This window comes from Balaenoptera acutorostrata, chromosome 10 (assembly GCF_949987535.1).
Source record: "Balaenoptera acutorostrata chromosome 10, mBalAcu1.1, whole genome shotgun sequence".
Lineage (NCBI taxonomy): Eukaryota > Metazoa > Chordata > Mammalia > Artiodactyla > Balaenopteridae > Balaenoptera > Balaenoptera acutorostrata.
Genome location: NC_080073.1, coordinates 98,642,205 through 98,667,394, shown reverse-complemented (window position 1 = coordinate 98,667,394; position 25,190 = coordinate 98,642,205). Strand labels below are relative to the sequence as shown.

Genomic DNA, 25,190 nt, shown 5'->3' with positions numbered 1-25,190 from the left:
TAATTGTTACATTGCCTAGCATGGAAGGCAGGCAATTTGATCACCTCCAGAGATCACTTTATGGTCAAGAGCCCTTTCTTAATTGCCAGAGAACTCTACGGGCCTCCTCTCCAAGGACAGCTGCCGGAATTAGAAAGGAGAACACTCCACCAAATTCATCTATAATCACAATTTAGTATTATTAAATAGTGGCCTGTGGAATAAGCCTTCGGGAACAGGGCTCTTGTCCCTACTAAAGGGATGAACAGAAAGGATGATTTAATCATTAATTCCCTTTTCTTTTGCCTACCCCTTTAAAATGAGTACTTCAGAAGCTTAGCATTTTACTCTCAAATATGTTCTGACCTTCCCATCCTGCACCCCAACCCCCATCATATCAACTACTTTATTACCTGGAACAGCTCAATTAGGGGTTGGTTGCATCATTTAGAGATCTGTGCCTGCAGGAACAGTAGAAATGATTCTCGGGGGAAGGTAACTTAATCCTACAGGAAAGGCCTTTCCACCATAAGCCACTTCCCATATTCATGGGTTTGAATCTACCTCATACCAGGTCCTGTTCCCATGCTTTTCTCCACACCTTAGAACAGTCTCTGACCATGGATTCGAACTCTCTTCAGTTTATTTTTTTTTCTGTTCATTTTTTCCTTTTCTACTGATGCATAAGTCATACACTCCATTTGTATGTGGCTATTCTAGACATTAAAACACATGTATTTAATGTGGTAACGGCTAATATAAGTCATTATTTCTAGCCCCTCCCCACCAGCAATCCAGGGGGGCTTAGCATGCCTTAATTCTAATCAGCCCTCTCTCAACTTACATTCTGTTTTCATCCAGGGTTTTAATTCATTCTTTTTTAGAGTCACCATAAACTGAACACATTGCTTGCCATTGTTTTTGGTATCTCGTACCTCCCTTCTGAGATCATTTTCCTTCTTCCTGAAGTACGACCTTTAGCATTTTCCATTACTGAGGGTCTGTGGGTGATAACGTCTGTTTTAATGTGCCTGAAAATGTCTTTACTTTGTCCCTGTTTCAGAAGATACTTTTGGAGAGTAAATAGGTTGGCTCTTTTTTTCTTCAATACTTTGAAGCTGTTATTCCACTTCTTCTGGCTTCTTTGTTGGTATTGAGAAATCAGCTATCAGTGTAACAGTGGTTACTTCTTGGGAAATCCATTTTATTAATCTGGCTGGTTCTAGGATCTTTTTGTCTAAGGTGTCTGTGATGTCATACAAGTGACTAGATGTCTGCAATGTGTCCTGTGTGTCTTTTTTTTTTTTTTTTTTTTTGGCACTTCTTGACTCTGAGGATTCATTTTTCATAAATTCCAAGAAATAATCAGTGATTCTCTCTTCAGATATTGCCTGCATCTCACTCTCTTTCTTAACTCCTCTTCTGTTTTATTTTAACTTTGGGGAATTTCCATTATTTTCTTGTCCGTGAGTCAGATGTTTACAAATATTTTAAAAATATTTTTTTCAGCGTTGGAGGTGCCTTGTACTGTTTATATGTTTGTTTGTTTCAGGCTACTGTTGTTCTCTATGGCCAGAAATGGACGTCACTCGGGACCTTGTTTCCTTTGGATGGATAACTTTCTCCTCCTGCTAAGGGTTGTGGGCATGATTTGGAAGGATGCAGGAATTTATGGTCATTATCAGTCAGGATCCCATCAGGAACAGGGAAGCCCACTGAGGGATTCCAAGGATGAAGGTTTTAGAGGCTTTGGCAGTTATTGGAAAGGTCAAAGCAGTAAAAGTCAAGGAAACTTCTACTACAAGGGGAGGGTTTGAGGGAGCTGGCTCAGAAGCTGTGGCAAATCTCAGAAGTCTCTGGGAACTGCCCCCTCGCTGCTTGTAGTATAAAGTCTGTGATTCCTGGGTGCTTGTCCAGCAGTTGATGCTACCCTCGTGTCTGCACATCTGTTCTCAACTGCCAGTAGAGAAAAAGGCGTCCTCACTTTCACGTCTCATGAGAGGGCCTGTCATTGGCTGACTCTCACCTGGAACCATATGGAGAAAGGGATTCTAGGACCTTGTGTGTGATTCCAGGCTTACCCCTTGCTATGCAGAGGAGAATGGAGAAGGGGTGGCGGTGATTCCAAGCTGACAACAATTTGGCAGATGTTGTTACAGATCACGGATAGCACTTTATGTTGCACACATATTATTTTATTTGCTCCTAATAGCATCACTGAGAATTAAGAACAGTAAACATACCTATTTCAAGGAACCAATACCCAGTGTAGGTCTGTTAGCTTTTCCAAAAATCACACAGCAAGACAATGGCAGAAATGGGACCAGAATTGAGGTTTTCTGGTACCTGTCAATTCTTTTCATGAAATCAAAAATTAGCTTGTAGAAAACATCTGAGATCAATTATTTTTGCAACTGAGACACAGGGCTAAGACATTTTGCTTCCACTCATCCCAAACTAACTCTTAGGGATCAAGCTCCAGCACTTTTCTTCCTAATAATTTATCCCTTCCAACTTTTTAGCCCAAGAAGAACCTTAACAGATGTGAAAGGACATTTGTGAAGATAGAATATGATTCACCAGAGGGTCCATTTCCTGATGGCCTGCGCCTGGAGATGTCTCGGACTGTCTGCTCCATGGTCTAAAAGTCACCACCTCAAAAGATACCACTAAGATTGTGTCATTCCCTTTGCATATGCAGCTTAATATTCCAGTTGTCAAATATCATTCAACAAATATTTCTTAAGCACCTTTTTTGCTAGGCTTACAATTTCTGTGATCATCATGATATTTTAATGCCACTAACTCTGACATTATTAGGTTAGCGAAGTATTTTAAAATATGTCAGAAAAAGTATGCATATTAATTAAAATGTTCCCACATATAAGCCTTAAACTAAAGTCCCTGGGTTGATTGGAGACAAAAGACTTTTATTAAATACTATTTGATAGGTTAAGTGTTTTAGTGTCTCTGCCAATCATTGCTACAAAAGAATATTTATCGTCAAGCATGAATTGGGTAAAAAGGGAAATACCACTATATTACTGTTAGTCATATGTACTAAGACAATAGCAAGAACAGCATTTTCAAGCAATGGCCATGCCCTCTTGCCCCTGATCAGCAAGCTTGTTTCTAACATCAGGTTTTTATTGTTTCTCAGCATTCAGAATTAGATAGCTGATTCTTTTTTTTTTTTTTTTAATTTATTTGTTTTATTTATTTAATTTTGGCTGTGTTGGGTCTCGGTTGCCATGTGCGGGCTTTCTCTAGTTGCGGCAAGCAGGGTCTACTCTTCGTTGCAGTGCATGGGCTTCTCATTGCCGTGGCTTCTCTTGTTGCGGAGCACAGGCTCTAGGCACGCGGGCTTCAGTAGTTATAGCACGCGGGCTCAGTCGTTGTGGCGCACAGGCTTAGTTGCTCCACGGCATGTGGGATCTTCCCAGACCAGGGCTCGAACCCGTGTCCCCTGCATTAGCAGGCGGATTCCTAACCACTACGCCACCAGGGAAGCCCTAGATAGGTGATTCTTTGAGTGAATACATGGAGCGTGCACCAACATGCCTATAGATTTTTGTATTAATGGAGATGCTCTTTAGTGGCATCTGGGCCCTTTTATCAGACCACTGTTAAAAGACTGCAAGTATACACTCAGTGTAGAATCACTGAGCATAAAAGCAGGGTCTCCACTTTGAGCAAACCTTTTGCTCACACTCTCACAGACTCTGGCAGTTGCCCCTGTCTCACATGGCTCAACATGCATGAACTCCCTAGAGAAAGAGCTCATTCTTGTTCCCATGTTCTCACTCTTCTTTAGCTTTGCTCTAATTATAAACTTTTAGAGAAAACAAATGAGTCTAGTGAATACATGAAGGTGATAGAAAAAGGATGAAGCTGGTAAGTGAGTAAGGCTGGTGGTAGGTTGGAAGAGTTGTTGAGATTTAGGAAGCAGTTGGGAACGCAGGTACCTATATATTAATGAATGTGCCCATTGGATTGAGAGGAATGAAAGGCAGGGCTGAGAATTCAAAACTTAGGACATAAGCATGTGAGAGCTAGGAATCCATGTGATGGGTGTATAATATGTGGGCAAGTGGAATAAAGCAGACTAGATAACGCCCTACAGAAATCATCTACTGGCTGATAATCCAAGGACCTGGAGGTGAGAGTAAGATGAGAGGACTTGGAAAAGCTCAATTCCCAATTAGGCACAAGTGGTTGCTCTGTAGGCAGAGAAGATAAAGAGACCAGGGAAAAAGATGTGGAGGCTGGTTGAGAGCCTGTCAGCAGCTCCCTGTTCAAGGACGGGACTCCGCAGCTGTCAGAGTGTCTGCCTGTGGGGTTATGAAGTAACTAGAAGCACGAAGGGGGCTTTTCTGTGCTGGCTCCCTAATCAGGAAGGGGATGGCCATTCAAATGTGTGGAGAAGGCTCTCACACCCTCCACCAGGCTGCTTGTGGGCATTTTCACTTCTGCTCTGAGATCATGGGACTTTTGCCCTCTCCTACCCACTTAGATTTTATTTCTTTTGGTATTTCAGAGAGGTTTAGGATCTTCTGTTGTGAGTTTCTCCATCTTGGTTATTCTCCAGCATAAAGTCATTCTTCCTGTTGGTCGTATTACCCGTGGTTGCCATGGAAGTGGGGACTAATTACATCACACAGGAGGGGAGACCTGCTAGCGAACCCTCAAGGACACCGAACGATTTCAATTATTCAAATTCCCAGTAACTTCTTAGAAGACATGTATAGGTTTTGATCATTAAAAACCTTTGACTTTGATTTTGAAATTGGGATGTATTTTCTACTGGTATTCTTCTATTTCAAAAGCAGCCCATTGATAGAGCATCACTGGATAATGGAATTGTAAAAGCAAGCTACTCTTCAGCACACACTGGAAATTCTCGGAACTGGGATTTTTTTTTTAAAAGATATACTTCCACCATTCTGGTTTCTGCTCTCAAGAGATGAAGAAAGCAGGCACTGTGATTGCTTGGTTCTAGTTATATAAAACCTTCAGTGGACTGGTGATCCTTTGGCAGTTCATTATCAGAATCTCCTGTGTTTACCTTAAGGCTTCCTGAGGGGCAAGATGGCTTTACTGTCCTTACCCAGCTAACTCTGCTTCCTCATCCCAGCTTAGCTTCTGATTTCACTGCGGAGCTTTAAGCATTCATTTAACTCAGTGTTTCTCCAGTGCCACCGGAGAGTCTAACCTACCTTAGATTAGGAAGCGAATGGAATGAATAAAGTGTTTTAAAACAAGAGGGCAACTTTTTATAACACTGCAGTGATTAAACCTGAAAAAAAAATCCAAGTAAATTTCAGGGTTTGATAAATGATTCTATCTTCATTCTTGCTCAGAGCTTTAGAACAACGCTCTGAGAAAGGATCTTTCCTGTGGTACACCATCGGCTTAACTAGTGCAACTCTTCCCTCTCCAGAGTCACATGACAGGTTATTTCCCAGCACCATTTTCTGGTCATTGTTGGCAGTCATAGTTTCTCTTTCTGATGTGGACTTGGTCTAGAGTAGAAAATGGCCAGAGAAGATTTTAGAATTTAATGGTACAACAGATTTGAAGGAGTAAGAGACCATGAATCAAAGAAGGCAGACAGACTGTAGGTGGAAGAGGGAAGGAAACAGATTCTCCTCTAGAGCTTCCAGAAGGAATGCTGCTCTGCTGACACCTTGATTTTATCCCGTAAGACCCATTTTGAACTTCTGACATCTACAACTGTAAGATAATTTGTATTGCTTTAAGCCATTTAAGTTTGCATTAATTTGTTACAGTAGCAGCAGGCAACTAATACGTACAGCACTACCAAGGCTTTCCCCTCCCCCCAATCAAACTGCTCTTGTACAAGTCACCAGAGAGTTCATTACTGCAAATCCAATGATTATCTTACAGTGTCGTTCTTACTCGACCTCTCAGCAGCTTTTGACATAGAAGACTTCCTCTTGAAACATTTTTATACTTGACTTCCAGGAGACTAAACTGCACTGGATTTCCTCCTCACTCACTGGCATCTCCTTTTCAATCTCCTTTGTTGAATTCTCCTGTTTTTCCTCCCAAGTACTGAAAGTTGGAATGTTCTAAGGCTTAGTCCTGGGATATCTTCTCTAACCATACTTACTCCCTAGGTGATCTTATTTAACTTTAAAAACAATCTTTATAATGAAGACAGCCAAATTTATGTCACCAGCCCAGAAATCTCCCCTAGGCTTATATGTCCAGCTGCCTATTCTGCATCTAAAGTTTGTTGTCTAATTGGCACCTCAAACATGTCCAGACAAAACAATTTCCTTCTCCACAATCCTTGCACCTCCCCTACCATCTCTATCCATACCTCCCCTGTGTCTTAAGCTGATAATCTTATCTCCCTTTTTTTTCTTGCCAGATGTTCAGTAAACCCTGATGGCTCTACATTCCAGATCTATACTGAACACAAGCGCAGCATGTCTGCGGACTTAGACCAAGCCTCCAGAGGATCTCACTTACCACCCTGTGAGTGACATGGGCCGGGACGCTGCTGTATCAGCAGAACGTACTCTGGCTGTTGTCTTGTATCATATGGAAACAGAAGTAGATGGGAGGTGGAGTTCCCCATAGGAACCGTGACCAGGAGCCTCTTCCTTTTCAGACATGGACTTTCTGGGGAATAATACTGGAGGGGCGGGGGGCTGTTTTTAACTGTGGCAGATGTTCTGCCAGAGTTCCTTCAGAACACAGCCTCTACTTACAGCAAGTTAAAAGGCTGGGTGGGAGTATGTATATAGATAAAACTATAATTTAAGCTTCTTGAGGTTAGGAATCATATCTCAAATTTCTCTTGTCACCCCATGAATAATTCTTGATTTTGTATTTGAACTCAGCATTAGAACTCATCTGGGGGCCCAGTTTTCAAGTATATATTCAGTTATGTCAGGAGATTTTAACCTGCGGTCCATAAATGGAATTTTGAGGGTCTATGAACCTTCTAAGATTGTACACAAAATTTTATGGTTATTTGTGCTTTCCTTGGGAAAGTGTTCATAGATTTCCTCAGATTCACAAAGCGTTCTGTTTCCTAAAGGCTGAAAACCACTGAGCTATCCAGAGATATCTAGACTGTGGGTCCTCTCTGCCCAGAAGCACTGGGGGAAAGAACCAAGGAGGCATGGGCGAGGGGTTTGTAATGTTGAGGACAAAGGGCGGCCATTTAATGCTGATGTCCCCACAGGTGACCTTCTGTACTCATTAGGACTCACCTACCTCTACCTAGCAGCCCGACAGTTTCACACCAAGCTTACGGGTGGGAGAGAAAAATGTGAGACTGGGCCTGAATTTAGTGATGGACAACATCTGGCATACTGTGAGTGAGGAAGAAACTGGAAGGTTTAGAGTTTCACTCCCTTGACACTTTGACTCCCCAGCAAGCCCCCAGAGAGGGCTAAAAGGCCCTCCAGGTTGTCCAGTCATGACCCACATGCCTGTCACAGCCAGGCTGGGACACGAGGGGCATAGCAGCCCTCCTGTCTATGTCATTCACTTGGCAATAATAGCATACCGCTGCATGACACCACCTATGTCAATGTCTTGTATTAGTATTAACTGTTATTTTTATTATTTCAACTTTGTGTGTGTATACTAGGCTCAGCCACATTTAAGGGTGCCAGAAGTCAAAACCCTTGTCAAATATCCATCTTGGTGTTACCCTTATAGTTGGTACTTAATAATTATTTTTTTCAAGTGAATAAATGACAACACATTAAATAACTAGGTAGCTGGTATTTGCTCCAACATTAAATAACTAGGTAGCTGGTATTTGCTCCAATTTAAAGAGCCAAGATAAGGCCTGTCTCTTAAGAGCAGATTGTTTTGAAATCTCCATTAATATAAATGAAGCCTTTCCAGTTCTAAAACTCTGTGATCATGGATTGAGAGTCTTACATGATAATAACTATTTATGTAGTCCTTGGTAGTTTATAAGGTGCTTGTATGCACATGCTCAATAATCGTGTACTGATTTCAAATGTAGAGGGCCTCTGAGGGGATTCTCTGATCTTTTACCTCTCCTTTAGGGAAACCTGAATGGTTTAGGTTGATTTCCGGAGAAATAAGTTCCCCAGCTCCCTTCAGGTTAGGATCTGAGCGTTTCCTCAGTTACTGAGTCCTCTTCCTGCTGTTTGAATCTATCTGTTCTGGTTCTGTCTTTAGTAGTCATTTAGATAATGCCTGAGGAGTTAATGTTTTCCTGGCAAAACCTGGAGGAGTACTTTGCTATTCTTTCCCTTCTTTCTTGAAGACTGGAGAACAACTTAGCAATAAAACAGTCCGGCTGATCTACTTTAAATAAGGCAGGCTGCCCACGGTTGATGCAAATACTACACTGATGTTACTGTTTGGTTTGAATATATAACAAGGATAGAAAAATGTCCATTAGAGATGATAGTCAGCTTTGAATGATCTACTGCAATGGCAAGTCTATAATGAGCTAGAAGGGTTGGGCTGGGAGGAGCCCAAAGGCTTGATGAATCATGAAGGTTTTAGAACTACACTGTGTCAAAGGGGAGAGTGGTGTTTCTTAATTTGACAAATTCTACTCATAAAACCCAGGGCAGCAACGCAAATGGCAACAGGGAGAATATTCCACAGCTAAGGCTAGAATAGTAAACATAAAGACTGTTGTGAAATGAAAGAACCTTCAGGAAAGTGTGACACTGGCTTTGTACAGCAATAATTCTTATATTGTGGAAGAAAAAAAGGAGCAATACAGGAAGTGATTCCTTTTAAGATCAGGCCCAGCCCCACATGGAAGCAACTAGTACCAGTGACCTCCCATCCTCACTTTGGCTGCCACAGTGGTGGTTTCTGGGTATTTATTCATTTGAGTTGTCATGGAAGGACACTGTTAAAATGCAGAAAGTGTCAACAAATTAACCCAGTAACAGCCATTTCCATATTCTTTTATACTAGTATTTAAAAAGTTAGCAGAGAGCCTTCCTTGAGGTAATAGACCAGGAGTATTTGATAGTGAGGACAGAAAATGTCCAGAGTAAGGGACACAGTTTGGGGGAGAGGGATGAGATGCAGTCACGAGCACACTGGATTTGGAGCAGACACCACAAGGAAGCATGGACCTCTGGGGATGACCCCATTAGGAGCACCCAATGCTGCTTTTGCTGATGCCAACATTTTCACTAGAAATGGCTCTGTTGGGAGTTTCTCCAATTAAATTATTAACAGAATCACAGAAGAGTCTGTGTCTGACCCAAGGCAGGTTGCCTCTTCTTTTCTCTTTTTCACTGTCGTTCCACCTTTTTTGACCCTAGCCCCTTCTCCCTAAGGGATTCAGTTTACTTGATTGACCAAAAGGCAAAGAGCAGAGTCAAAAGAAACCCCCAGGTTGTGAAGGCACACGAATATTTTATGTTCTCTGTTGTATATTATCTGCCTTGCTAATTAACTGATGGATATGACATACATTATCAAGCTATCTGCTTCCAAAATTACCAAAAATCCATATGGCTGTTTAGCAAGGTCACAAATGCTGGGCATCACCATCACAACTATTTGGAAGAAATCTAACCTTACTTCCATGTGGAAAATGGTACCCCAAAGAGGTAGGAAGCTTGTGATAGTTGTAGGAAAACTACTAGCTGAGCTAACAAAACCTTGAAAAGGTATTTGATATATGTGTTTGGCTCCAAATAAAAGACACTTTCAATACTCTGCCTTTTTATTTTAGTAACATCTAGCTCAGTCAGTTGTCCCAAATCGCTTCATTTTCTTAAGTAGAGTTTTGGCTTATTAGCATACAGATGGGGATTTTGGATTTTTTTAAGTGAGAATTCTCACTTTGCTTTGTTAATCAAGCAAAGTGACATCCTTTTTGATTGCCTGGTGAATTATGAAACTAGATTGAACCACAAGTTCTGCACTTACTATAGTATAAGGCAAGGAAGAGTGAATTATGAGCTCAGTGGCCCCAGGCAAATCACTTAACCTTTCTGAGTTTTTATTTTTTTAACTTGGAAAAATTCAGGATTGTAATTGTTATCTAAAGAAAGTTGTATGAATTAAATGGGCTCCTATTTGAGGAACATACTTAATATAGTCTAAGTGCCATAAAAAGCCACAATATTCCCTGTGTAGGGGTTTCAGATTAACGTTAATGGGAAACTGGGAAGATGAGGAGGTGATCTGACAAAAAGAAGCTGGTAGGACGGGTCTCTGGGAGGTGGGACTTATTAAATATATAGTTTTTGGTCCTGAACTCTAAATGAGATCGGAACTTGTATACCTTAGTTAATTAATTAGTATCTCACTGAGCACCTATTTAAAGGGAAAGTATGTTTTTCTGAGGGGTGGGGGGCAGGGCACATGGTGGACTGAGCTGCTTTTCCAGATTGGTAATCATGTGAGTTTTAAGACAGTGGAAAAGTTGGAGGTAGAAGTAAGTCTGTGAACCTGAGGAGCCTTGATATGCTACTACTCCCTGGTGACTTCCCCCTGGTTTTTAAATGTCATTTGCTTCACAGACTCTCAGACCTCCTTCTGAACTCCTGACTAATGTGGAAATACATTTGTAAATATTGAGAAGCAGAGCGAGTACTTTGAATGATTACTTTGTGCATGTGGTGCTGATGACTCAGACCTCCTCCTTCACCCAAGACTGGACAGTCCTGCTCCAGCTCTGCTTTCCAGGCCACTGTCACTGGTATTGAGATACAGTGCCCTGAATAACTCAGAACAGGTTCTGGTTACTCTTCAGCCCCTCAGAAATAAATATATGAATAAAAACCCAAGTGGGAAACAGAAATATGTAAATCATTTGTGATAAATAGTCCTGATCAAGTGTTACGTAAGAAACTTCTTCTGAGCCGTGAGTTATTCTTTGGACATTTGGGTGGATTTTTTTTGAGGTATAATTGACACGTATAGCGTATTAGTTTCAGGTGTACAACATAATGATTTGATATTTGTATGTATTGGGAAATGTTCACCACCACAAGTCTAGTTAACATCCAGGGTGGATTATTTTTAAAGCTTGCTTGATTCCATTCCTAGATAGGAATTCATTACATGTTATTTGCTGAAGTTACTTCTCTTTCAGGACTGCAGACTCCAAGAGTTTGCTTGCCCTTATGGTTTCACGTCTTTTCAATAACTTCATAAGCAACTTGGCAAAGAGTCTTGCCTGGACATCCCATCTGCTCTCCGTATCTCCAATTACAGCACCACTTTTTGTTCATTTCGTATTCTCAATGTGTTCTTTAAATAAATAGTGACGGGATGAAGAGGGAGGAGTGAACGGGATTTTGGGGGTTGAGGAGAAGTTTGGAAACATAAATAAGGCACTTGGAGTTCTCAGAACAGAGGCTATTGCCGTTCTGTATTCACTAAATTTTCCTTTTACTCACCATTGCATGATTCAACCACACTGGAAAGATACCATCTAGGGCCTTAGGGTAAACGAGTTCTCGATCATAGAGAAAGAGGATCCAGAATGACAAAAATACAAACTGGAAAATAGAACACAAAAATAGTATCATTGGTTTATTTTCAATCAGTGCTTCCTAAGATAATCAAGGAAACATAGCAAAATAAAAATAGATAACCAGTTTTAAAGATACAGTCCTATATATACATAATGAAATACTAAATGAAGGAAAAAAATATTTATTGTAGAATTACGATACCCAGTCTCTGGGGATTTCAGAGAGTTAGGGATCAATTATTTGTCATTGTGGCAGGCAGAGAGGATGTAGATAAATAGGATCCACAGACCATTTCATTTTAACCAATGACTTCTCTCTTCTCTGAGCTTTCCCAGGAGTGCTGAGAGCAGCCACATGGAATGGCTTGAGTCTTCCACTTGCTTTGCCCACCCTCTAAATAGGCATGGCAAGGGGAAGCAGGAAGGCTGGGGCGAGGAGAGGTGACAAGCTCCCAGGGTAATTCACAAGCTAGTTAACGGAGAGTTGGATCTCTTTATTGCTCAGAACTTTGGATTGATCCCCATCCTCTTGTACCCCTTGGCTACCTTTTCAAAGTGTCTGTCTTCCTTGCTACAAAATCAATGTAGAGATGGAAAAACATAACTATTAATCTTCCGATCATCTTCTTAAATTCGAAAGGCTCAATTTCTAAGTCTTAAAAAATGAATAAACTCCATTGATACAAAAAAACTTAGCCTTTAGAAGATTTATGGGGGTGGAGGAGGAGGTGTCCTGCAAAGTAAAACTGGAATGCCAGTACTCGCTCCGTTATCTGAGAACTCATTCGTGTTTGGAGAGTTCCATTTTGGATTTAAGTTTGAGGTCTCAATACTATAGGAAGCGGAACGATGGCGGGTAGAAAGAGGTAATCATTTCTAATTATAGGCCCTGCTGGGCAGTCCATGTGCCTGGTCTCAGTTTGTTTCCATTCTAACTAATGAATGAAAACATGAGCAATGTTGTAGAAATGTGGACAGTATCAGCAACAAGCCGACTGTCCCTTGCATATATATGTCTTGCTTCTTCCCAATGTCCATTCATTCAACAGAATGCATGAGTCACCCACCTTGTGTCCCACACCAGGTATTTCAAACAGCCTGTCTCTCTCTCCTCAATTTCAAAGTGTCAACTTTGAAAGTTTTCATACCTTTTTTTATAATGGTTTCCACTTGCAGAAGTAACAAATGCTTATTGCAGCAAGTGAAACAAGGTGTCTGAAAGGGAAATTAGTCAGCTCCCTCCCCCGCACCCTCCATTCCCATCACCCTGATGGAACCAAGGTTATCGCAGTTGTATTTTGGTTAAGAAAGGTCCTTCAGACTTCCCTGTTAGACAGTAATAAGGATCTGGTATCAGACGTTCACAAAGATACAAAAGCTAATGATAAATCTTGTCAGTTAATGTGCCTTATTTCCCGAAGACACTGGGCAGTGCTATGCAGTCCTCAGGCCTTTTATGCAAATGCAGTTGCCCTGGATAACAATAATGGGCTCCTTGCTGCCCAGGAGAAGTGTCAGTCCATATGACATGTGTATTATATTACCTGCACATCTTTGTAACTTACTGCAGATATCGGAAAAGCCAGTGTGGTGAAAAGCAGGTCTCTGAAGGCAGTTATGAACTTAATGTCTTTTTGCCCTTTAGCTCTTTTCAGCACATCTTCCAGGCAGGCCACCCCGTAGAAAATGGCCTGCAAGAACTAAATTCATTACAACAAATGAGGACCTTTTCATTTCCTTTAATTAATACATTCTTCACTGACGGGAAGTGCCATCCCTCTGGGAGCAGTGTTGATTTGAGAAGGAGGGGCTGCTGGCTGTTTCGGTTGGGAGCCAATTCGAAGGTTGGTCTTGCAACTTGCTGGGCCCTGACCTTGATCACTAAAACCGACTGTGTAAAGTTGTTTAGGGGATAATGATGTGTACAGTATTTAGCATAATGGACTTGAGCTAAAATGGAAACAGAATAGAGTCAGCTTGAAAGGAGAATGTAATGAGATAGATACCTTGGCTGCACAGAGGTGGGAAAAACCAAGTCAACAGCACAAGGGCAGAGCACCAGACACAATGGTAGATATATTCTGGCCTCTTCCTAGGAAGAAAAAAAATGTTAAATGCCTGGGGTTGCAATCTCATTAGAGAGGCCAGAATCAGGGTCAAGAGCGCCGTGCAGGAGCTCTGTGCTCCCCTGAGGGCGACCCACGAAATGGCATCTTGCCTATCTGAGGGAGAAGCCAGAGGAGAAGGCCCCTGAAGCCCTTACGGAGACAGTCTGTGTGAGGGAGTGACTTAAATCCACAGGGCTATAGAGCAAACCGTGGGCTCAGGTGCATCTCTAGGTACCTGAGGGCCTTGAAGGAAAAAAAGAAGCAGGGCCTTTTTCAAGGACGTAAGATCACAATCAGAACAGACTTTGTCCATTCTTACAGTTTTCCACAAACCCACGGCTTCTAATTTAAGGGTCACAATAGTACAGAGTTGGAGTTGGTTTTGAGTTATTGCTTCAGAATCAATCCTGTTCCTTGAAAGCTCTGACTGGTACAAAAGGAACAGCCTGGACTCTGCTCTGAGCCCGAGTCACACAAGTTCTGGAACCTGGGCATCTGGACTAATGATGAACCAAGTCGGCTTTGGGGGAACAAGCTCTGAGCTCTGAACCCTAGGAAACCTCTAGCAGAGTTGGCCTCCTGCCACTCCTCAGGCTGAAGGGTGGGCAGGAGAGGACACAGAGGTGGATGAGGCCAGCGATGTCCCCACTGGGGTCCTCAGCCCAGCAGTACCAGCATCACCCCAAAGCTTGTTAGAAATGCAGGACCTCAGCCCCACCCCAGACTATGGAATCAGAATCTCTGCGAATGGGGCCCAGGAATTTGTTTTTCAGTAAACTCCCAGGTGCTCTGTGTATATGCTAAAGTTCTAGAACCACTGGATTAGACATAAATTTATCACTTAAAAATCTTACTGACTACTCAAAACTATAATAGCTGACTTTTTTTTTTTTTTGTAATAGCTGACTTTTATTGATTTCTTGTTATGTGCTGGGCACTGATCTAAGCTTTTAATTTCTTATAACAACCTTATGAGGTAAGTCCTATTATTCCTTCCCCACTTCCCATTTTACAGATGAGGAAACTGAGGCACAGAGAGATAAACAAACTTGTCTAAAGTCTGATGGTTGATAAATATCAAGGCCAGGATTTGAAACCCAAAGTCTGCTTCTTGAGCCAGACTTTAAAAAAACCACACACACCATGTGATGTGTCAGGTTTCTAAGAATAAGGATAAAGCACTGTGGGAGTTCAGAAAAAGAGACCGTTATCTCCAGGTGGGAGAATTAAAAATGACTTCAAAAAATACCGATGCCTGATTCTCACCCCCAAAGATTCTAATTTAATTTAATGAGTCTGAGGGTGCAGCCTAGGCTTCAGGATCTTAAAACATTCTCCCAGGTGTTTGTAATCAGGGCAGCCAAGGTTGAGAACCACTTGCCTAGAGGAGCTTCCATTTGGAAATGCAGACCTGGTAGTCTCCAGGGAGGCGGGGCTGCGGAGATGAGCCCGCATGGTGAGATGAGGGTTCTAAAGAGAGGACGAAGGGAAGAGGCGAGAGAAGTGGGAAGCAAATGCTGAGGAAATGCCCTCCTCTAAGGGACAGAAGGGCTAAGGGGGAAGCAAAGTAGCAAAGAATGATCAGATGGTAGAAAATCAGGAATGTGCAAGAACCCCATGGCCCTGAGGGAGGAGGAAGCTTCAAGCCAGAAGGGGCCATTCCAGGGAGGGTGGGCTACAGTTTTAAACGCCATGAAGAGGCTGCCACCCCAATATGCGTCATTTACTTTTGCCGTTCAGCCCTGAGCGCTGCAAAATTGGAGTGCAGCCTCTGCACTGGATGCTAGGAGAAGTCTCCTTCTCTCCCCTTCTTCCCCAGCAGCTCTCAGCTCACCCCTGAGGCCACAGCAGGCAGCTGCTGGAGTTAGGAAAGGCAGACGAGGGGCCTGGGCCCCGGTGAGGAGGCCTGCACCGGTCTATCAACACGGCAATTAATCCACACAGCAATTAATCTCGCACTGAGCGCTGAGCGCCTGCCAGGTTTTCCCTCCTTGGGGAGAGGCCGCCTCCACCCAGCATGTGAAGTCCATGTGACCACTTTCCTTAGCGAGAGCTTCCTAGCATCAGCATGAGTCAAGCTCGTCCTGACTTTCTCTTGCCTTTCCCAGTCGCAGAATGTGGAAATTGGACTGGGGAAAGAACACATTACTCAGAGCCTCCGTGGCTTCTCCTTCACCGATAAAAATTTGCTCCACACCGCAAACTTGCCAATCACTTCTCCCCCTCTACCCTCAGCTCACACGTTGTTTCCCAGGCATATGTCACTTTGGAGAGATGCCAGCTGTGTGCATGAGGCAGCCTTGTCTGCACTGATCTTAATCCACACTGACATGCCATCATCTGTATCAACAAGGAATATTTATGAGCCCCTACATAGGAGCCCAGGGGGGAGGCGCTAGGGGGTTGCCAAAAGAAATAAATAGGCAAGAGCTAGGGCACAGAGGATCCACACAGCAGAGCTGGAGAGCAAGGAGAGGGAGGTGGCATCGGCTTACTCAATGGGGAGGCTTCCTGGAGGGCCTCAAGGACAGGTTTGCATCAGCTCACAGAACCAGACGCTGGTCTGCTCATTCTGTAAGGAGAGTACACTGGAATGTTTGTAAGACATTCGCAGAAAGAATAGTCGAGGGGGAAAATGGCAGCTGTTAGGGACTGAATTGTATCCCCCCCAAAATTCATATTTGAAGTTATAACCCTCAGTACCTCAGGAAGTGGCTGTATTTGGAGACAGGATCTTTAAAGAGGTGATTAAGTTAAAATGAGGACAGTAGGGTGGGCCCTAATCCAGTAGGACTGGTGTCCTTATAAGAAGAGGAGATCAGGACCCAGACCCACACAGAGGGTAGACCACGTGAAGACACAGGGAGAAGGCAGCCATCCACAAGCCAAGGAGAGAGCCTTGTAGAAACCAACCCTGCTAACAACACCTTGATCTTGGACTGCTGGCCTCTAGAACTCTGAGGAAGTTTCTGTTGTGTAAGCTTCCCAGTCTGTGGTAGGTTTTTATGGCAGCCCCAGCAAACTAATACAGTAGCATTCAAAGAAGATAGCAACAACTGGCCTTCTTTTACAGACTCTTACAGCAAAATTACTGTTGTTTACATTTCTCAACTGTTTGGGCTGCTCAGAAAAGCAGAGTTAATGGTATCTTCTTGGTCAGGGTTTACTTCAGAGTTGCTGCTGTCTGATTTATCTTTTTTCTACCAGTTCTTCCCTAATTCCGTTTGTTCTTTTGTGCCTTCTTCTGAAATACTGCTGATCTAAGTTTGTTAGCTGTCTTCCATTTTTGTTGCTAGCTGACAAACTTACCACCTGGGAGAGCTTAATTTACATTTTTTTTTTATAACTAGTGCAATTTGAGAAACCATAGCTAAAGGATGTTTCGTTTTTTACATTCATGTGTCTTCACAAAATTCACAAAAATCTTGAAAACACAGAAGCTTAACCTTTCTAAGTCGTCAAGTTTATTTTCCTTGCTTTAAGCCAGAACCCTCTTAAACTATCCCAGGAAATGAGAATTTCTTCATTTAAAAATAATTCCAGAGAGGGAGATTCCACAAGTTTCCTGAGCAAGACATTACAACTCTGATTGAATGAGTCAAGTAATCCAACGCTCAGCTCAGCTCTCTGTGCCTGACTCAGACAGGCCGGGACTTTCTCAGGTCTCGCCTTCAAAATGATGCAACACTTGCAGTGGAGATTAATTCAGAATAAAACAGCACATGGGGACTCATTGTGATGAGCATTTTGTATAACTGTGGTGGTAAGGGTGGTGGCACTTGGGACAGGTAGAGGAAGTCTATGTCAAATATGTCTGTATTATGTGTAATATTCTATTTCAGACATTATTCATGTGCATTGAGCTTATGAAACAGATGAAAGAATGAGATAAAGAACATGGGAGAAGAAATGATATGAAGAACACAAGAAAAAAAAGAGAAGGAACTAAGAACACTGAGGGACAGGTTGGAAGGAAGATTTGTGAGAATGCTGGGCCAGTGTTGTGTAGCTGGTAACAGCTGGCTTCACTGTAGCAGTAGGGTGGCCGTGGGGTAGGCTGTCTTACAGGTGGGATGGGGTTCTCTAGAAAGTGGCTCTTACCAGTTAAGAGTTACGTTCTGATCATTTATTCATGCAGCCAACATTCACAGAATGTCTCTTAGGTGTCAGAAATCAGGCATAATACAGACCAGGGCAGGTTCTATGTTACTATGTCTTTATTAGGAAGAAGAAGAGGCAGCAGAAGAGGAGGACCCTTTTCGGTACATTTCCCATTTTACGTTTTGTAGGCCAGGTTCCTTGGGAAACAGAATCTGAGATGCTGAGATCTGCCTGGAGAGTGTTCATGGAGGAGTGCTCTCAGAGCATCCGTGAGCGGGAGGGAGGGAGGGAGAAGGACTGAGCAGGAGGGAAACCGGAAGGGCAGTACAGTTGCATGGAAGCAGCTAATCCCTGAAGCAGCGCTGGCGTTGAGCGGTCCCTTCAGAGTTGTCCTGGAGCCCAGCCTTTGTAGCCCAGCTCAACCAGGCTTTGCACGCAGCAACCTCAGGGAGGCCTTAAGCCTTGGTCCAGGTAGCTCCCTTCTGCTGAGGACAGTTGTGGGATGAGAGCTCAGCTGTGAGTCATCAGCAGCCAACACCCCTTCCCCCAGGAGCTGGGGAATGAGTACCTTGATGCTGAAGAGGTAGGGGAATCTGTGTGCCACCCCACAGATCCACTACGTATGAGGCACAGAGAAGTTAGGTAACTCACTCAAGAGCACACAGCAAGTGAGCGGCACCCAGGCAGTCTGGCTTCAGAAGCTAGGCCTTCAGTCACTAATCTTTATACCGTGCACAAAGAACCTACCAAAATGCTGTCGTGGTTACTCAGTAAACCACAGCTGTTTTATTTTGGGTGCTGGTGGTGACTCTTCCCTTCTCTCAGCCCTCACTCTTTCAACTATCTGAGAGGTAAAAACAGTGATCTTAAGCATTTTTGTGGAATAGACAGTTAAGTGTATTTCTGACTCTGTTGAGCTTAAGAGTTCCACAGATGAATATATTAACCCGATGATGGAAATTAAATGTTGGCCCCAAGTATCGCAGTGGGTTCTATATACTACAAATGGATCCCTGTCTTCTCACTGTTCATGGGCTACCTTGGAGTTTGGACGATGGAACGTCCCCAAGGATCTCTCAAGGATCTCTCTTTCCCTGGCCTTGCTTTGACCTATGTAATGAAGTGGCTGTTGTCATCCTGAGAGCTTGACGGTAATGAGGTCACAGCTGCCTGCGGCTTGGACAACTTTATATGAAGAGGGGAGGGAAATGTCGTGCCTCTGTTGGTGAAGTTGGGGGAAGGAAACAGGGAGGGGCCCGCCCAGAATCTCCCCTGGAGGTCCCAGTTATGAAGCACCACCTCTAACCATGTTTCAGAAGGAAGTTTTTTTTTTTTAATTTTTTATTTTTTTTTTAAGATTTTTTTTTTTGACGTGGACCATTTTTAAATTTATTTATTTATTTATTTATGGCTGTGTTGGGTCTTCGTTTCTGTGTGAGGGCTTTCTCTAGTTGTGGCAAGCAGGGGCCACTCTTCATCGCGGTGCACGGGCCTCTCACTATCGCGGCCTCTCTTGTCGTGGAGCACAGGCTCCAGACGTGCAGGCTCAGTAGTTGTGGCTCACGGGCTTAGTCGCTCCGCGGCATGTGGGATCCTCCCAGACCAGGGCTCGAACCCGTGTCCCCTGCATTGGCAGGCAGATTCTCAACCACTGCGCCACCAGGGAAGCCCGGAAGTTTATTTTTAAAAAGAGGAAAACCCAGCAAACTCTATGAATTCTGCAAGCCGATTTCAATTGTAGCTGAAAATCCCCTTTATCCCCTCTCCGCAGCTTGAATTCCCTGGGGTCAGGGACAGTCCCTGGGTGGAAGTGGAGTGGATGGAGAGGAGGGAACACAACATTGTGGAAGACCCAGGCCCTGGAAGCCTGAGCCAACATGAGCACCCGGAGGATGTCCACAGCACTGCCTTGTCTGCATGCCCAGCTCCTGGGGGCTGCCCCATTCAGCAGGATTCACTGCCCTCTGCCTGAGCTTGCAGACTCTACCTCTAGGGCTTCCCCAGTGCCTGAGGGCATCCACCTAGGCAACTATTATATAGGGAAAGCATTGACTCCACAGTGGTCCTCCTCTAGCTGGGAAGCTGAAGTACGAAGCCTGTGGAGGGAAGTACTTGAGCAGTGAGGCAGTTGGGTGACCCTTGCCTGAATCCATGACTCACCACCCATGGTGCTCAGTGAGGGGACTGATGTCCCAAAAAATTACCCTCCCCTCCGCACCATCCCTTCTGTACTCAAAGATGAGATGGCTAGAAGCTCACCAGCACCACCAGCACTCTCCTATCTCCTCATTCCATTGTCCACTGCTTACACCATTCTGAGTGCTTCCCTCATGTCCTTTGTCCCTTACAGTCACTCTGTGGTTATGCACTATTTGACAGATTTGGAAATAGAAGACAAAGAAATACCCAGACCAGGGTCAGTAGGAGGTGGAACTGAGGAACCATCCCAGAGAGCTCATGATCCTAGAGCTCATGCTTATAACCACTAAGCTGTACTGCCTTCCCTCCCAACAGGGAATTGGCTGCCTCTTCCCTGGGGTCAGTTCACTCCCTCAGTAGACAGAGACTCACATCTCTCCTCTTCTTCCTTTACTCTCCTTAGGCACTAGGCAGGAATTGGTCACCATTCCTCAGTGGCACCCCCCTAACTCACCTCATGCCCCAGGCGTCAATCCTTTGAAGCCCCTGGGGTAGCTTCCGGAGGAAATGGGGCCCACTTAGAATGCTGACTTGCATTAAGTTGGACTTTGTTCTTAGGGACCATGACGGATATTCAGCCAACTAGAAATGAAAGCTGTTTAAAGGGGCGGGGTGTAAATTTCCTGGAAAGCAGGATGGGGTACTGACTTCAATATGTTTACATAAAATAAATTTAAGAGTGTTATAGCAAGTTATGAGACCTCTGTGACTTTATAAACGCAACCATTAACTAATTATTCATTAGTTAACACTAATTAATCATTAGGAAACACAACCATTAATCAGCCCACAAGACCTCAAGAGCTAGAAATTTTAAGACGCAGTATTTCACGTGATGTCACATATTTGAAGTCTGACCTTAAATTGATCCTCTAAAACACATTCAACCCATCTTCACCAGTTGGAAAACGTTGCATTAAGTCACAATTTCAGGATGACACCTAACAGCAGAAAGGAAACAGCCATAGGGAAGCCCCTCTCTGCCCATTTCAAGGACCAGAAGATGTCAGAAGAGACTATACTGCTCAGGAATACAGAAGAGTCTGAGGTCAAGTCCAGTCAACATACCAAGTCAGCCAGCTTTTATTATGGGGATAATCTGTTCCAGCCACTGTAGCAAATACAGTGTAGAATCAGAGAACGTTAGGGCTGGCACAGACTTAGGAGACAAAACTCCTGTTTTGGAGCCACTTACAATTTGATTGAAATGTTGAGAATCACATGTGGGTGGAAATGAGAAAACAATACTATACATAAATAAGCGGAGACTGAGAGAAGCTGTAAAAATTCAAGGAAAGGAAAAAACGAATTTGGGCTAGAGTTGGTCAGCAGAGATTTTAAGGAGAATATGGGATTTCAGGTGGTCTGTGAAAGCAGCAAGGTGGTGTAGAAGCAGGTAGGCCTTTCATTCAAGGATAGTGTGAATATGGGTAGAACAGTGACAGCAAAAGCCTAGGGACCGACACTGGAGAAGACACAGGCCTTCCTGGAGAATAGACCAACCTTCCTAGGGAGGCGAGCGCCCAATGGCTAAGTAGGCAGGTGAGCTCTTAAATCAGGAGTTTGGATTGGTCCTGTAAGGAAGGAGGGAGCCCCTGTGGTTTCTTGAGTAGCTGACCACACTTCTCAAGCAGGCTTATGATGTTTGAAGCAAAACCAAACCAAAAACAGTTCTTTGGGTAGATTAATCTGAAATCTGAGTGATGGATGGACTGATAATGGGAGGACAGTGAGGAGGTGATCTGGTCATCTAGGTACCAGTTAATAAACACCTCCAATGAGAGGGGCAGTAAGATTGGGGAAGAAGGGACGAACCTAGCAGGAGGGAAGACATAGGATTTGGTGGCTGATTAGTCAGGGAATTAACACTAGGAAATAAGTGTCTTGGACAGATGAGTATCTTTTTCCATTCTTGGAAATATGATGACTCTGGGACATGTAACCGAGCTATAATTAAGAAGCCAGGGAGTGGGTTTTGGGAATAGGTGATGAATCTGCTATTAGCCATGCTTAGTGTGAGGGAGGACAACCATACTAGAATTTGGATTTGATTAGATCATCAATCCTGGCTGACACTGCTCTCTTTACCTTGACTATTCTTAATGTGAAGCTAATAGGTACATAAAGCTGAGACTTTTACTGTATTATTCTAATTCCACAAAATCATTTTTTGTTATTTTCTATTTACTTGTTTTCTCATAAAATTCTATAATTGAAACAAGCCATCACCTTGATATTTTTCAAGCACAGTAGAACTGTATTCAGGGCTCAAATCTCAAAATCAAAAGCCAGCAAGTTACCAGAGAGGAGGAAGCTGAACTTCCAGGCTTCTTTGATTTGAACCTTCTGAATTTCCTCTCCTTGGCATTACAGAGAGTCATCTTTTTTTCTTTCTTTTTTTTTTTTTTTTTGACCATGCATTACCTCTGCCTAGGATTATGATTCCAAAGAACTGGAATATTTTGTCTAGTTTCTGAAATCAGATGTTTATATGGTACCGTACATTTAGGTTAAAAATCTCAAAACTTTAATTAGCATCCCCAAAGGCTGCAGCATTTTTAGCTTTTAACTCTAAAAATAATTTTACATATTTCTAAAACATTTTTTAAAAACCTATTTTTCTCCCATTCATTCACACTTCATCACTTCATTCATCAGATTGTGGTCAGCTGGGCTAGGGAGACAAGAAAGGATCAAGTGATGTGATTGGTTTGTAAATAGTTGAAAATGTGTATTTGCCATTTGGTTGGGTGATTTGTCCTTTAAGATGGAGCCTGAGCCTATAAAAAATTGAAGTGGGATCCGAACATGGCAAAATGTATTTGCTTTTCTTAGATAAATCTGTTAGTCTGTGTGTGCTGTAAAATGGCATTATTCCTCCGCTGGAAATTGCACTTCCCACGTAGCATACACCACTCTGCCTTCCCTCACAGACTTCCCCAAGCAAAGTTCAGAATCCCTCCTGCATATATAGTCAGTCCCATGGTGAAACCATTAGTTTAGCTCCCCATTTGGGCTCATCTGAGAAGAACTTCAAGACAAGATTCTTTTCAAAAGAGCATTTAACAATTAGCCAGCACAAAAGGTAGCTATGGATAACTCCCAAATGGGGTTTCTCAGAGCAAACTGTCAAGTAAGAGAGAATGCCAAAACTCACAAACAGTGAAGAAGAAAGACAAATATTGGAATTTTGTACCTGATAAAATCAAAAGGTGTTATGTGTAGAGTCACTGGTATTACAGACAAACAGCTTGCTTCCTGATACAGCCGAATGGACTTACCAGATTAAGGAATGTTAAGTACTTCCATTGTCCACCACTTAGAAAGACTTTGGATTTCCGCCGATCCTCTCCTTGTTGTGAGATATAAAAATTGAGGAAAATATACCAGCTCAAAACAAAAAAGTGGTATATGCACGTAGAAGTCCTCGTCATGGCTAGCTCTGACCAGGGAACTGTAACCGTCTCAAAGCAGCTTCCCTCTGGCGTACTTGCGCAGGTCACGGCGCAAGTCCTGTGGCAGGCCAGGCCGGAGAAGGAGAACTGAGTAACACACCGCTCCGGGACTGAGAGTTCCAACATGGCTGAATTTTGCTTCTCTCATAGGCTCCTTTCCTGATAAACGTGGGAGACAGGATTATTGCTGATTTTCAGATGTCTTCATTTAGATACTAGCAGGTAATCCGCAAATTTGCATATGTTTCAGTATTTAGGCTTTGACGAGGGCAGGGAGCAATGTAGAAGTGCACTTGGCACTATTTGACTGGGTCGGGGCATGATTAAATGACCTTATCATTAAGTACCAGAGAACTCTAATGAAATACCTACCGTCATGGTCGTATTTTCTTTTCTTTGGGGCAGAATAAGGAAGTTGCCATAATATATCTTGAGAGAATGAGAAGCAGGTTGGCAGACCAGGAGGGAGAGATGGTGGGCGTGTTTATCGCGTGGAGGGAAGTAAATATTTAGAAAGGGGAAGGGTGTTGTAATCTTGCTCCTAAGGTCTCTGAGGCCCTATAAAATCTGAAACAACCTTTGATCCTCTGGGGAGCAGCCCCAGCATTTTAGTTGGTTGTTCCGCCCCACCCCCCCGCAGTTTTTTATCTGTATCCTAGAGAACCAAGAGTTACTGAGAGCTGCACCAGACACTCCATTGAAACAGGCATTTCTGCTCCCTCGGAGGGAAGAAGCATAGCAAGAGGTCTGTGACCAAAGAATCAGGAAGAGGTGTGTGGTCACTACCCCAACATACCCGAGTTCAGACATTGCTGATTGAGAATGAGGGTCTCTGCATTGCCTTGGAGAAGACAAGAGTATGCTTAGGCTGGGCCAAGTTTTCAGAACCGGGCCCTGCCTCAGGCTCGACAGAAGGGACCCGAGAGAGGGCTGGAAGTGTCATACCTTGTGACATCACCAGTTTGTTTCCCTGGGCAACTGACTCAGAGGGTTCTGAGCAAATCCCCAAGGGAAATGCTCCTGATGCAGTTATGTAAGTCTGTAGGTGGTGCTGCTCAGTGATTTAATCAGGGCTTACAAGTACTGGGAGAAAGAACTGCAGGCTATACATGGAGTACAAAACAAAAACAGACCTACCTCCTAAGAGTCATTGGATCCCAAACATCAGGAACTGTAAACGGGGGTAGAGAGGGCCTGAGCCAACAATATAGGGTCTGCATTGTAACCATTCCCAAAGGAGAGGATGGTCTGGGAAATGAGAGACATAAAATGCTGTACACAACTCCATGGCCTAAGTTAAACTGGTAAATAACAATAGCAGCTAATACTTTTACAGTACTTACTATGAGGCAGGCATTGTTCCAAGTGCTTTGCGCATATTAACTCAGTGAACACTCTAAACACTACTATGAAGTAAGTACGATTGTAATCCCCATTTTCGGATGAGGAAATTGAAGCCCACGCTGGATGCATTCAAAAGCTAGTACGAGGCAGGCAGAGCTGCAGGCTGCACTCTCACCAGTGTGCCTGACCACAAAGAAGCACACCCTCAGACGCCCTTTGCAGTATTTCTCCACTCCCTGCTGAGCCCCCTTTATTCCTCTACCTCTCCCATCAGAAAATTCTCTCAGGAAGGGATCAGATATGCTTTAAAACTTGGTGCACATATGAGGTACTGTGCTATGTCTCCCAGGGTGTTTTCATGGTAAGCATCATTATAGATTTAGGGATTTTTATCCCTTTATACACAATCTCAAGCATAGGTCTGCAGATGGGTAAAGAATTGAGGAAATATTGGAAAAGGAGAGGAGGCAAAGACCTAAATCTCCCTGGTGTTTCCCAGGGACCTGGTCCAGCTCTTTGTCCATC

General features: G+C 43.4%; 1 protein-coding gene across 2 annotated transcripts in view; it reads right to left on the bottom strand.

Moving 5' to 3' along the window:
• Window positions 1-23,756, bottom strand: part of ADTRP (androgen dependent TFPI regulating protein) — a 69,798-nt gene extending 46,042 nt beyond the window's left edge. The window contains exons 1-4 of one of the 2 annotated variants that reach the window (XM_007173950.2): window positions 23,694-23,756; window positions 23,148-23,480; window positions 13,024-13,158; window positions 11,382-11,483 (exon numbers count right to left, since the gene is read on the bottom strand). In XM_007173950.2, coding sequence (XP_007174012.1) covers window positions 11,382-11,483; window positions 13,024-13,158; window positions 23,148-23,447 — 537 coding nt within the window. In that variant the 5' untranslated portion in view covers window positions 23,448-23,480; window positions 23,694-23,756. The remainder of the gene's footprint in view (window positions 1-11,381; window positions 11,484-13,023; window positions 13,159-23,147; window positions 23,481-23,693) is intronic. The other variant, XM_007173951.2, reaches the window with a different exon arrangement.
• Between the last annotated feature and the right edge of the window lie 1,434 nt (window positions 23,757-25,190).